Here is a 14129-nt window from a genome sequence, read left to right on the forward strand (position 1 = left end):
GTGAAAAAGAAATCTTTAGTTCTTATGAACTAGGGGCATTTCTTCCTACACCTCCATATATTTATTCTACATTCCATAAACATACCATTTCTTATTTTTCTTTTTTCTTTTTAATTGTACAATCAAAAAGTCATTTTGATGGTGATGATGTTACAAATATTCTGTTTTGATTTTCCACTAATTCTGTGACTTTAATCATCTCAGAATAGTTGAGTTTCATATTTTAATTTTCTATAAACATTGTATGAACAGATTTGTCTCAGAATATTATTAGATGTATACAATCTCAAGAAATCCATTATGGATATGTTTATGACGAATTTAGTCAATTCCTAATCTTTTACATAATCCAAGTCTCAACATAATCAAAGCAGCAATTTTCCAAAAATATAATAAGTAAAGGAAGAGATTTTAGAGTGTTTAATCAAATAATTCTAAACCCAATTTATTTCTGAAAACTATGATGTTACATATAAAAGACCAACATTCAAAAATTCAATGCTCCATCCATTGTTCAAGTGCAAAAATCCAATCACACCTTCCATTGTTCAAATTTATCAGCTGTTAACTTGAAAGAACCTGCATTTCTATGCCCACCACCTCCAAATTCCTAATAGAAGAGAAAAAGATATTAACTACAAGTATAAGCAACAAGAGTTGCAAAAAAAGATGCAATTAGAAATTTGATAAAGGAAAAACCTGAGTGATAGGCGTGGTATCTTCATTTTCCACACTCCTTAGACTTATTTTTAGCAGTTCATCATTTTCCAGCTCTGGTACATTATATACAACTGCACCAATACCTCTACAAGTAAAAGTAAGTGCATAACTGACATGAGATATCAATTCCTTAATTATTATGTTCTGTTCTGATTCTCCAATAATTAAGGACACAGATTTTCCAATGAGTCAAAGGAGAAGAACAACAATATGATTTAATTAATAGTAACATGAAATTAAAATGAACAAACCTCAACTTCATTTCCTTGCTTTTAGTAGCTAATTGATGTCCCAATTCACTTCTTAACTGTGAAAGAGTAGTATCTGCATTGACAGCCTACAAAACACAAATGGTTGAAAATAAAAGGACTCTCATCAGTTCTCTCCTAATCAAGAGAGGTGTGAAAGACACAACTAAGGCTCAGTATAAGTATTGAAAATTAGCATCAATGCATGAATAACCAAAAGCAGCAGATGGATGGTTTAAAGAAATTTGACTACAAAACCAAAGAATAGAAAGGTAGTAGAGGAAGAAATAGTGAGATCTTAAGAGAAGGAAACATCAATCATACCAGGCAACGACCAAATGCACCATTCCCGAGGGCAATTTCATACGACTTGCTGAGACCATCATCAATTAATTTTTGCTTGAGTGATATGCTTAGCATACCTCTACTAATGATAGTATTCAAGTTTAGTGATAGCAACTGCCATAATACACAAAATTATCAGTTATTTCAACTATTTATACAAATGAAATGACCTATCACTCTATCTTGGTAGCAACATATAAGTATGAAAATAAAGAACTATCACCCTTAATGAGGCAGGCAAAATTTAGTAGAATATCAGCACAATGAACTCATGGACAAATTTACAGGACCAAACAAAGTAGTTAAACATCTTCATGCACTTAGGAACTCCTCAATGTGCTTGTTCGAATTAGGGAACACAAACTCAAATATACAAAGTCTTACATTGTCGGTGTATTCCAATCAGATTCTAATAATAAATCAGAAAAGTTGGGAAAACAGTATAAGACTCAGAAAGCAGATTACCTGGTCAAACAACGAAGGATTTTTTCTGGCATCAAATTCAATGTTCAAATCCTTCAAACCACTGCTGAAAGCTTTGCTGTTCTGGAGTCTCCACCTCCAGAGGTCCCCATCTTCAACATACAGAAAAAGTTGCCTGGCAAGCTCAAATTCATCAAGCACTGAGGGGTGCTTAACTTCAATATCTGAACTCAAAAGCTTATCTTTGAAGTAATCAAAAGCAATAGTAGCCCCACTCCTCTCCATGTCAATAACCTTTACCACATTTTCACCAAGTGAAACTTCATTCCCTAGCTTCTCCAGGGCAGTCTTGTGATGGTCTAAAACAATCACCCTACATCCCAAGAAAACACCACAAACAAAGATAACCATCGTATTATGACTACAAAAATAACTCAAATCAAATATACGGACATGAAAAATAAAACTTAAAGAATGCATCTTTTACAAGGAAAACAGAAAACAAAGCAAAGCACCTTGAAACTTTGGTGGAGATTTCTTGAATAAAACCATCGGGCCCCACAAAATCTAGGAGGTAAAGATCACCAATTTCATTCAGAGGAAGATCTTCAGCACTGAAAATTTCAATCAAAGACAAAAAAATACATACACATAAATCAAATGGCATAGAAATAGCATAATGGCAGAACAACGATTGATAGCAGAATGAATTGTACAAATAATAATTAGTGAATGAGGCAAAAACCTGAGGGGCTTGCAAACAGTGTTGGGAAAGAAAAGAGGAGAGAATAAGGAAGTGGCCTTGAAGTAAAGGTGCGCAGCAAGGGCAGCAAAAGCACCATCAGGACAAGGATAGTGGTAGAGTATAGCAGGTGAAGCATGATTGTTATTGTTACTCCTCTTCTTAGATCCCATGTTTATGGCATTGGACATGTTCTGCAGTTTGGCTTGTGACAGCAACATTCTGCAAGTTCTGTTCTGTTGGATTCGACATCATTCAAAGTAAGTATTTGATAAAACTGAGGTTTTTTTTATGGCTGGGATTGTGTGCAGTGTATGCGTATTTATGGTACCTTTGTTAATAGAATATATTTAAGCAAGTTCTGATCAGATAGATTAGGTTAATTGTGATATAATATAAATACATAAAATAGTTAGGTTTAATCTAAAAACCTCACTAACCGTGTTTAAGGAAGGAGGAAGAGGTACTTTTCTTCTCTTTGTTTCACTGATTTTAAAAATGAGAGAATGAACGAGGAGACTCACGAGAGAGTGAAAGTGTTTCTTCAATTTTTCCATAAATGTTGTGTTTGGATTGAGAAAGAAATCTATGAAGAGGAAAAATAGCGGATTTGTAAGAATTAGAGAGATGTGTGAAAAATATTTAAGGTTCTTTGAACTTAAGGATAAAGGATGATAGTGTGGATTTTAAAAAAATTAAGATTTTGTAAGTAATGTGATAATTGGAAAAGAATTTAAAAATTATTTTAAAGATATAAAATATAAATTTATTCTTGTTATTAAAAATATTTAAATAATAAATTATGATATATTTTTTTTATGTAAATTTAAATTAATTAATTTTTTCTTATATATAATATCTCTGATTTTCCCAACTATAAGATATTGTATTGATTTAAAAAAGGAAGTGTGGATTCATGAAAAAGTTATAAACTAAAAAAATATCCATAATCTACAACTGTTAATAAAAATATACTGAAAATCAAATTTTATTATTATTTTTGGCATATATAATTTTTCAATAAAGTTGTTTAGGTAGAATAATTGATTTTTGGTGTACATATGAGATGACTGCAGAAAATTGATTGAGATCAGTATTATAAATTTTAGATTCTAATTTCTTGTAATTTCATTATTTTTTCTTTTTCCCAGAAATATTATATTTTACTTAAAATATATATGTAATATTAAAAATAAATTAACTAGTATTAAATCAATAAACTTTGAACTAATAATTTGTTTATTAATTTAAAAAAACATAAACTTTTCGGGTCAAAACCGGGTTCAGTCCAGCCCATATAAACTACAGCATTTATTTAGGACATGTTTTTCACCATATAAATTTTAACTTGCACTCTATAACATAGATACGGATACGGACATGATACGGATATAGATACGAACGCGAACACGATACGGATATAGATACGGACATGAAGATACGTAAAATTTTTAAAATGTAGGATACGGGGATAAAAATCTATATATTATATAATTTTAAATTATATAAATTGAAAATAAATATTTATGTGCAAAAGTATGTTTCAGATTCTTTTGGGAGCAGAAAGATATTTTTCATGACTGGTTCAAAAGAATTTGTTCCTTATTTTTATAATCATAATAAAAATTTATACAATAAATTTGAGTTTTTAGAAAATTGTTGTATTTATACCTTTTAAAATTGTGTTAGAACCGTGTTAGAATTTTTAAAAATCCAACAAATATTTTTTAAATTGAACATTTTACCGATAAGTGTCATACGAGTGTTGTACGAGTGTCGACACCGATACGTGTGTCTGACATGAATACGTCCATTTAAGAGAAGTGTCCGAACCTCATATGTACGTCTTTTAAAATTTTTAAAACTATCTTTTATTTCAAGTTTAAAAAATTAAAATTTAAAAATCAAAATTTCAATTTCAGAAAAAGAAAATGTAAAATACAAAAAGTAAATTATGAAAAAAATAATAATTCATAACACATAATCTAAAAGTGTATTTTGAAATAAAAAATGTATTCCAAACATTTAAGTTTAAAATATAAAATATAAAAATATAAAAAATTCAAAATTCAAAATTTAAAAATATATTTTAGAAATTCAAATTTCGAGAACAAAATCTGAAAAGGTAAAAATTTCTCGAACTTAAAAATGTATTTTAGAAATTTAAATCTAAAAATATATTTTGAAAAAAGAAATCTGAAAATATTTTTTTATTCATATCCTCCTTTTTTGTTTAAAGTTATTTATGTCATTTCATAAGAACGTCTTTATCATTTTACAAAAACATTTTTTATTTATTTATTTATTTTGATAACATATTGACTGAAGGTTTAAATTGTTATATTTCAGGAGAATTTGCCTTTTATTTGGCACTGCTGAGGAAACAGTTGCAATGGCTAACATGGTCTTTGTTGGTGTTAAGATTGCTGCTGTTCCTCTAGCACCATTACCCATTACAGGCAAAAATCTCACTTCCAGTTTCACCCATAAGAAACACTTACTTCTTCTGAGTTGCTCCCAAACCAATAACAGAACAACCTCTTTCTCCTCTTCCTTCTCATCATCACCCCTCACAAGCAGGGGTGGTTGTTGTGTGTTGGGTTGTCTCCCTCCAGCTTCCTCTGAATCCTCAACGCCATCATCTTCCACTGCTAAGCCCTCTTCCCCTTTCCCTTCAATCAAGCTTTATGTCAGTGGTTAGCTACTCTTACCCTTCTCCTTTTGTTACACTTTTTGTTTTTCTTATCCAAATTGATGTTAGAGGAATAAAGTTTCCAGATTTTTTTTGGGTCTTCCGCCATTGGGTGCTGGTGTCAGTGAATAACAACAGTTTTATCTGTTGTTACTAGTGGAAAATTTGAATGAAAAAGGGTTTTACTTTACTTTTTGAATGAGAGGTAGGTTGATTGTGGAGAATGCTTCCCTTATTTCATTGAAAAAGGATGAATTTTTAGCATTGGAAACATTCAGAATGTTGTCTAGTGGCTACAATGGTGGTGCAATCAATATTTAACTGATATCTGAGATTAGGAGGAAAGGGGCAGTGCTATGGATTTGATCTGCGGAAGAATTACTGCGGATTTGATTTTGAGCATAATTCAGTATGTGCTCTTTAAAATGTTTTGCTATGCAGAAGAGTTTCATGTAATGGTGGAAGAAGGTGACCGGTATCTCTAGCTTCCATTCAGTATCCACACCTTATCGTTTAATTTTATGGTTGAAGAAAGAGGAATGATGTTAAGAGACAATTTATATGAAATCTTCTACTAGAATAATATTTGTTGGTTTCAACTGTTAACTGCTTTATGTGTCTATTTAATTATCTTTAGTTCTTTGTATAAGTTTTTAAATGCGGTTCCTGTCTAGCAAAAATGCTTTTTCATCTTGCAACCAACATAAAACTAGGCATTTTGTTGGAACCTTTTGCAAATTATGTAAGCGTTTCATCTGTAGGGCACCTTGATGTCCCTCATATACTACCTGTGATTGATCTTGATTCAATAGTCATTTGCCATATTTTGCTAAAGTCTACAGATTGTATCCCTTACTTTTTTTGCATATATTTTTAGAATGAATTCTTGCTATTTCTTGTGAATTTCTTTGATATTTGATTACTCATATGTATATTTTTGAACAACAACTTTATAAATGTTATTTCTTGTTCTTTTCAGGGTTATCATTTCGTACCACTGAAGAAAGTTTGCGAAATGCTTTTAAGAATTTTGGTCAACTCGTGGAAGGTAGGAAAATGATATTTTCCTTTGTCAATCATGTTTTTTTTTACTAAAATTTAGGGTATAGTATCTGTTAGTCATTTGCCAGTTCTTATCAATTTGTTGGTAACACTTTCTACAAAAATATTTGCTTAACTTTACGACAGTCAAGCTGGTGATGGATAGAATTGCAAATAGACCAAGAGGGTTTGCTTTTCTTCGTTATGCAACTGAAGAAGAATCTCAGAAGGCTATTGAGGGAATGCACGGAAAGGTATGATTTTGTTGTGTCCTATGGTGTTCTTATTTTTGAAAGATCAGATACATAAATGGCAGTTTATCTTGTTCAAGAGATTAATTTGGATGGGAGAGGAAGATTTGTGTTTTATGGGAGGACTTCCTCTGGTTTGCGAACTATTAAGTAATTTAGAGTTTGCTAAGTGAATACTAGACATCATTTGCTGAATTTCCTATTTGGAATCCGAGCTAATCCTAAATCGTTGCATTATGTTCTATGTCTGTACAATGCCATTTGGTTTATTGCGGTTGTTAAATTGTTGTCGTGTTCTGTGATAATTCATTGACTAAATTCTATAATGCCTCCAAGGCTTATCTTGGCTACAATGGTGGATTTTAAATTTTTTAAAGTGAACGAATTAGAATATAACCATGATTGCATATATGTATAAAACTAATCAAGAAACTAGATTGAGCTTTCCCAGTGAGAAGAGAGTCAAAGCAGCATTGTTTATGAAACTGAGTGAGATCAGTCCACTATTTTTTAAGCATGTTTTGTTTAAGTGTGAAGATTTGTAAGTCGGAAAACTCAAGATACTATTCACTGTGAAACTGTCAAAGGATCACTAGAAGACCAGATCTGGAACTATTGTGCTCCCTCCCTCTGATTGAGGGTCTAAATTGTTGTATTATCTTGTTGTTCTTAGGCTTAAAATTTGAATGTCAGTTATTCTTTTTTTTTCCCTATTTGCTATCTTTAATTAACAGAGAAAAGTTTTAAACTATGTTGGATACTGACAAGAAAGAAACCACTGTTTCAGTTCTTGGATGGTAGGGTCATATTTGTGGAAATTGCCAAACCGAGATCAGAGCTACCACAGCGCCACAGGGAAGGCACAAGATTGTAATACGAAGATCCAAAGTTTGTTCATTTTGGCGTGCAATAGGAAGAACCATTGTAGCAAGTGTACTTGCTCCCTTCTTTATTACTCCCCACTAACTCTGAGGCTGCATGGAACTCATTTAAACACCGTCATATTTGATTAGTAATGAATTTTAATCATAATTATACCATGTACGATGAAGTTATAAAACGTGTTGCTTATGTTTCAAGTATTGGCTTTAACACTTGACAAGAGTATGAATTGATTTAAATACCATCACTTTTTCGATCAAATGAATGAATGGATAACATTGTATGGAACTGAACTACTTCAGTATTTGCAGACCAATCGTTGACCAAAGAATGTTTAATATTTCACTCAAGTAATCAGCTTAAAAGACGGAACAGGTACAGCACTGTAAATTCATCAATGAAGAAACAATGTTTATAATCTATGATTAAAAAGAATGATACAGAAAGAAAATCCGAAATACACAAGGCTCTTTTAAGCTTAATACATGGACACACAATATCCTTATGTCAGATGAAATAATATATGATGTTTAGTGAGCTGCGATGCTTGTCCAAGCTTCCCTGGTACACCCTCGTCACTGATGTGTGTCACTGATGTGTGTCACTGATGTGTGTAACATGCAACTACAAAGACAAATGCAAATAGTACAAATAAACTAACTTATAGACTTGCTGCTATGTGTCTATTTGGTTAAAGTAACTGTAACACGATACAAGCCAGAAGAAATGATGCCACCAGCCCCCGCACGAATTATTGGACATGAAATGTTTTAACGTGGAAGATGTTGGAAAAAATAATTGGAAATTAGATGCTGGTCAATTAGATCACAGCTACCTAAATAAGGTCCTTATTTCTCAATTTTTTTTTCTAATACCATGATTATGAATCTTGTAAAAATGGAAGGGAAGGCTATGAGCACACACGAGCTCGTTGCCCATCCCTCTCTTCCATGGCCGCAATTAATGAATTTCCTTCTCTTTCAGCTAAACATCTTTTATATGGAACAAACCCTTTTGCAGGCTTCTGGGGTGCAGCTCCTTCCCCTTGATATTTTTGACACTTAGAATCAACAGCATCTGAGTTCTTGCCTTGGTTATCGATGTCACAAACTGATTCAGTGTTGGAACCAGTGCAACAACTTTCCTCCTCTCTTGCTCTTACTTTCAAAGAGGGCCTAAGAGGCATGGGATTTAGGATCTGATTGCATGGAGTGACGCAGAAAGCTGGAAGGCCTTGGTACAAACTCCACTGTGGAAAAGATGCATCAGGTGCACATTCACTGAGGCACATGTTCTCCTTCGGTGGCTCGTCCCTGCGGTCAGCTCCCTCAGAATCAGGTGTTATGGGACAGTTGCCACCAACCAAGCCTAGAGATAATTGTGTATCTACTTGCTCGGTTGATTGGCCAGGCTTCTCATTCTCAACATCATCCACTTCATCAGACTTCACAGTTATTGCCTTACCATTATCATCAATGTTCTGCAACTTCTGATTATCTATCATAGAGACTGTTCTTCCGAAAAGCTTAATACTAGTGGTTTGTGGCATATTGGTAGAATCTTCTATAACATATTCGGTTTCCTTGGAACTAAACTCGGGCTTCTGCAGTAACACCAGAGAATTTGAAAATTAGTTAAACCTTGACCACAATATTTGAACAAGCTTATCCAAAAAGAACTTTTAGGAGAAAAAATTATAAAGGAAAAAACTATATGTGAGGATTTCTGTAATTTAATTTCAGAAGTTAAAAACAATTCTTGTTATTTTTCTATCTTAAAAGTTCTTGTGGAGTCGCTGGTCTTTCAAAAGACAAAGCACAGAAATCAAGAAGCTTATCATACCATGCAGACGTTTGGGTTAGAAACAATGGATAAAGGAACTGAAGCTGGAGATCCTTTCTCTTCCTCCTCAGATGCTTTGGATGTCATACAATCATTTTCCTTTTCAACAGGTGACAAGCTGACGGAGTGAATATCAGTGGTGCAAGAGTTTGGTGAAAGGCATCTGTTATTCTGCTCTGAAAATGCAGACCCAAATGCTTCCGAACCAACCGTAGATAGCACAGAAGTCGGAGATGGGGTGTCTTTCTCTGCAACCAACAGGTTCGTGGATTGAGATGTTTCTGTTTCATTAGGTGTGGTGTGTCCTTTGAAAGCATCAAGTGATTTACGGGGATATGGATGGAGGGGTTTTCTCTTAGGTCGAGGAGGAGGTATGTTAATTGGCTGTACAGAACTCTCAGCACTGCCCTCAGATTCCCTAACAACCTGAAACCATGTAGAGTGTGATGCTTGAGAACACCGAACTCAACAAATTCATCTAACTTCAAACTCTATCAAATTGAAAATCATCAAATTTCTTTCCCTTACAGTAGAAATAGGCCTATGGAACAATCAAAATCTAATTATATGTTAATAGCCTACATGCTCCCAGTAGAAATTATTTACTGAAATAATAATATTAACCTTAGAAAAAAACTTTTGAGCATGGCTTCGAATCTGAACAGCTGTTTTGGTACCTATATGCTCTGCATGAAGAGAAAATGACTTTCATCTGAAATGAAGACAAAATGAAAAAGCTAATGTTTCAGATGAATAACTCAGGACAAAGAGTTTACCTTCAATTTGGCGCCACCCTCGACCGTACAATTTCAAAGCTTCAAGGAACTTTTGATGCTCTTCCTCTGTCCACTTCTCCCTCTGTTTAGTAATGGTGTATGGTTTCCTAACCTGATGAAAATTGAAATAAGTTTTAGAAATCAAAACTAGAAGTGGAACAAAAAGGTCTCCATTAAAAGGAATACTTTAGCATGTAAAGTAAAGCAACCTTGGGAGTGTGGCTGTTTCCAACAGAAGCAACAGTTTCAGATTGTTTTCCACCATTTGAATGGCAGTAACTAGCTGAGCCAGATATGGTTGATCTAGTGCTTTCTATTTGATCCTACATTAATAGTAGTTGATGAATTGATAACTTCCCCCGATTGAAAAAATGGGAATAAAGGAATAAGAAATAGATAATTTCATCATGAAAGAAATGATGCTCACTATAACATATTTCAGTTCCTTTTAAGAAACAAAGTCACTGGATGAATTCATAATGAAATTCTCTTTTTTCCTATTAAAAGAGGACAAAAGTCTCCGCAAGATTGAATGCAAGAGGATTGAGACCAGCTTCCAAAAAAGCAGCAGCATATCATATAGAGTATAAAAGAGCTGACTTGTCATCTTTTCCAAAAACACATGCTAACCAATTCAACTATACTCAAACCAAACCAAATATTAATTTACATTCTAGTGAAAACACTGCCAATAATGTCATGTGAAAATAATCAGCTGAAGCCAACTCGGTCCCTTCTATGAAATTCCTGTCCAAAACTTCTAGGGGGAGTGGAGGATTTAATTTATGGTTCAAAACTGCAACTGCATAACATTGGCTGCATTTGTCTGCAATTACTCTATTAAGGTTCTCTAGTCTTTTTTAATTACGACTGCAACTTAAAACCTGTGATACATGCATTGGATATGAAAATCTTCAAAAATTAAATGTACATGTCCATTACATCCGTTTTAAAACACAAAAATTTAAAACTAGCATAAATTGAATGAAATATTTATCAATTGTTGGGAAACGTTTACAAAATAAGGAATCAATAAATTCACATCTCAAAAAGGATGAGTGGATCTGATTTAGTAGAGAGAAACATAAACGGATAAACTGATTAAAACAGTTAAAAAATCCCCAATCATAACTGAAAAACTATCAATATAACAAAAAAAATAGTTAGTACATAAGGCACACCAAACCCCACCAACTTGTATTAGAGTCTTATCCAAGTCACATATCTAGTTGCTTTAATAAGTACCCAATTACCAAAAGATGTACCCGTGATCTATATTTTTAGATGCCACCAAAGAAATACATCTACCCTTTCCCTCACCAGAATCAAATCTTGAAGCAATACAAGAATTTTGATTTAAGAGGACCAGATCAAACATTGAGTTAAGCAGTATTCCTAAGAAATTAGAAGCCAATAAGCTGGAAATTTAAAAAAGCACTTTACAGTTTACACAACCATAATGGTGCAGCAACTTAGATGCTGATAAAGCCACCACTTAAACACCATTTCCTTTAGTTGTTTTAAGAGATATACAATTGAATAAATCTAAGAATTTCCAATTCATTTTCCATACAACTTCCAATATGACCACAACTTCTACACAAATAGAAGACGAACAAAAAAAAGAAGAAAAAGAATCAAGTTCCATGCTTCTAATCTAGAAAATGAAAAAAAAATGAAAAAAAAATCAAAGGGTACTCTAGAAAAGTGGCAGGTTGGACTGTTTCTTGCTATACCTGCATCTCCATTGGAGCAAAATGGGAGTCAGCACTGCCTCAGAAAACACCCAAAACCTCCACAGAGACTAACCTCAGTAGCCAACAACAACAACAGCTGTCACCAATCAAACCACACCAACAAAAAAGTGAATTTTTTTGGAAAGAAAAAAGATCACATAGCATTATTCATAATCTCCTGTTCCATGTTCTCTCAAATACCGAAATTAAACAGCTCAACTTTTTTTTTCCAAAATAGAAATACAAGAGCCAATGCTCAAATCAGATCAACCAATTACAAATGTCAAAAACACGCCAAGAACTGAATCCGAAGTATGTTCTTCATGTTCCTTACACACACACACACACAAAATTGAGAGCAGTGAATACCTCTGATTTTCTGACACCCCAATTTGGGAATTCTCGATTGAACAGTAAAGATGCGAACTTTCTCGGAAAATAAGAATTTTCCGAGAAAATCAAGGCACCCCAGATGGCGAATGGAAAGAGAGCAATGGAAGAATGCGTGAGCAGAGAAGGGGGGAGGAGGAGAGAAAGAGAGAGACTATAAATTATGAAAATAAAATAAAAAATTAGAAAAAAGAGGGAAAAAGGAGAGAGTGACACGTCAGATTGAGAAAATATTTTGGAAGAAAAAAATAAAAGAAAAAGAAATTTCCATGGACGATTCGAGAATGCATTAAGGTTTTGTGGCTGAGAACGGTCTGGGCCCGAAGACACGTGGTGAGTGCTTGTGATGTCTGATATTTAGTTTTTATTGCCAGAAAATAAAATTAAAAAATGGTACAAAAAAATGTGTCGCTGCAGATTTTATTGTGGAAGCCATGAATGCAGAGAAGATAATTGAGAAGATTTTTATTATAATAAGATATTTTTTTGCTTGTTCTTTAGTGTGGCTTTTTTGACTTATTACCATTTTTGTTTATGTTCTTCCACGCGCGATTCCACCGCGTGAATCTCAGTGTTAGAACTATCTACTATCTAGGGTTAATAATTAATAATTAAATGGTTAACTAAGATTACTATTATGAAAATGACTTTTTCAACCCACTAATTTTGAGTCCAAAATTTAGATTTTACTATGTTTGTAAAAACTTTAAGTTAGTAAATAAACAATAATAGTAAACATGGTAAGAAAAAAATACTAAGAATATACTTTTTTTTAAACCCATTTTCTCTTTTTTATTGAAATTTATGCAAAATAAAAAAGAACGTGAGATTCGCCTTTCATTTAATTATTCCTTTTATTTTATACTTTTCAACAAATTTTAATGAAAAAAATTAAAGAAATTTTATTTAAAATAGCATGTTACGAAGGAATGAGAAAAATGTTATTACGAGACTAATTATTTTTTACTCCAAAAATGTTTTTACTACAAATATTTAGCAAATAAAAAAATATAATAAGTATTAATTAACACGAAGTTTTTTTGGTATATTGAGTAGTTCGTGTTGAAATTATTAAAAGAAGATAATGCTTTTAATGACAGGAATTAATATTTTAAGACATCAATTATGTGAGTCATCAGTGTCTTGATGCTTGTCTTAACTGGTACTAATTATATTACAATTAGTTCCAATCAAAGGCTAATTATTTAATGTGTTAAATAAAACAATATATAAAATATATTATCTTACTAATAAAATAATAAAGGTGAAACAGTAAAAGACATAATCCTGCAAAATCTAAGGTCTGTGTTCAACACATTTGGACAAACACACTGAATTTTCTTTCATGGCAGAGAAATCATAAACTATATGAGGCCAACTGTGAGATAAATTGCAGACATGTTGCAGATAAGAAAGTGAAGTTATTTAATTAAGAAAAAGAAAATAAAAAGTAAATAAAAAATGAATAATCTAATTAAAATTGCACACAAAGACTTATTTACTTTTTAAATTTTTTATCTATATGAATAACTAATTAATAAGTTCTAACAAAAAAGGAAAAAGATAAACATTTGTCTCCAACAAAGTTCTATAATTGATTTAAGATTGCTCTTAATTATCTTAAAAGTAAAAAAAAAAAGGAAAGACATAAAAAAAATCATTAAACTTCTAAAAAAATTACTAAACAAATTTTAAAAAGACATCACTAATTTGATTTAACTATTGTTATTTATTTATTTTAAATAAAAAATTTATGTTAAACATTACTATGTAATTTGATGTATCACTATGTTGGCACCTAAGTAACAACAATCATTTGTTATCACATATGAAAAAAAAACATAAAAAATTATAAGAATAACAAATTAGATGGTAGCTTATTATACCAATGAAAAGATTTTCTACGAATAAATTTTAAATTAGTCAACTTATCAACACACGCATTCTCTTCACGAAAAATATGAGTAACCCTAAACCTGATTTTTCTACATTATTATTATTATTTGGACCATCATTACCAACGATCGAGTGTCTCATCGAT

General features: G+C 32.3%; 3 protein-coding genes across 6 annotated transcripts; 1 reads left to right on the plus strand and 2 right to left on the minus strand.

Moving 5' to 3' along the window:
• Positions 1-277: 277 nt before the first annotated feature.
• Positions 278-2789, minus strand: LOC137837870 (uncharacterized). The gene is made up of 7 exons (XM_068647028.2): positions 2482-2789; positions 2252-2350; positions 1779-2109; positions 1293-1427; positions 972-1057; positions 700-805; positions 278-610 (listed from the first exon to the last, which is right to left on the minus strand). The coding sequence occupies exons 1-7, from the start codon at positions 2697-2699 to the stop codon at positions 533-535; spliced, it is 1053 nt and encodes a 350-aa protein (XP_068503129.1). The 5' UTR covers positions 2700-2789; the 3' UTR covers positions 278-532.
• Positions 2790-4804: 2015 nt separating this feature from the next.
• Positions 4805-7541, plus strand: LOC137837872 (RNA-binding (RRM/RBD/RNP motifs) family protein). The gene is made up of 4 exons (XM_068647030.2): positions 4805-5174; positions 6150-6218; positions 6359-6465; positions 7250-7541. Exons 1-4 carry the CDS (start codon positions 4871-4873, stop codon positions 7334-7336), a joined length of 567 nt encoding a protein of 188 aa, XP_068503131.1. The 5' UTR covers positions 4805-4870; the 3' UTR covers positions 7337-7541.
• A 193-nt stretch (positions 7542-7734) lies between these two features.
• LOC137837871 (protein REVEILLE 7) lies at positions 7735-12528 on the minus strand. 4 transcript variants are annotated; one of them, XM_068647029.2, is made up of 7 exons: positions 12068-12528; positions 11699-11795; positions 10172-10285; positions 9963-10074; positions 9811-9872; positions 9187-9612; positions 7735-8947 (listed from the first exon to the last, which is right to left on the minus strand). In XM_068647029.2, the coding sequence occupies exons 2-7, from the start codon at positions 11708-11710 to the stop codon at positions 8255-8257; spliced, it is 1419 nt and encodes a 472-aa protein (XP_068503130.1). In that variant the 5' UTR covers positions 11711-11795; positions 12068-12528; the 3' UTR covers positions 7735-8254. The 4 variants fall into 4 exon arrangements, with proteins under 4 accessions (XP_068503130.1, XP_090158056.1, XP_090158057.1 ...); XM_090301930.1 differs by having other exon boundaries at positions 10390-11795; positions 12068-12219; XM_090301931.1 differs by lacking the exon at positions 9811-9872 and having other exon boundaries at positions 12068-12259.
• Positions 12529-14129: the final 1601 nt, after the last annotated feature.

This window comes from Phaseolus vulgaris, chromosome 4, assembly GCF_051622355.1.
Source record: "Phaseolus vulgaris cultivar YP4 chromosome 4, ASM5162235v1, whole genome shotgun sequence".
NCBI lineage: Eukaryota > Viridiplantae > Streptophyta > Magnoliopsida > Fabales > Fabaceae > Phaseolus > Phaseolus vulgaris.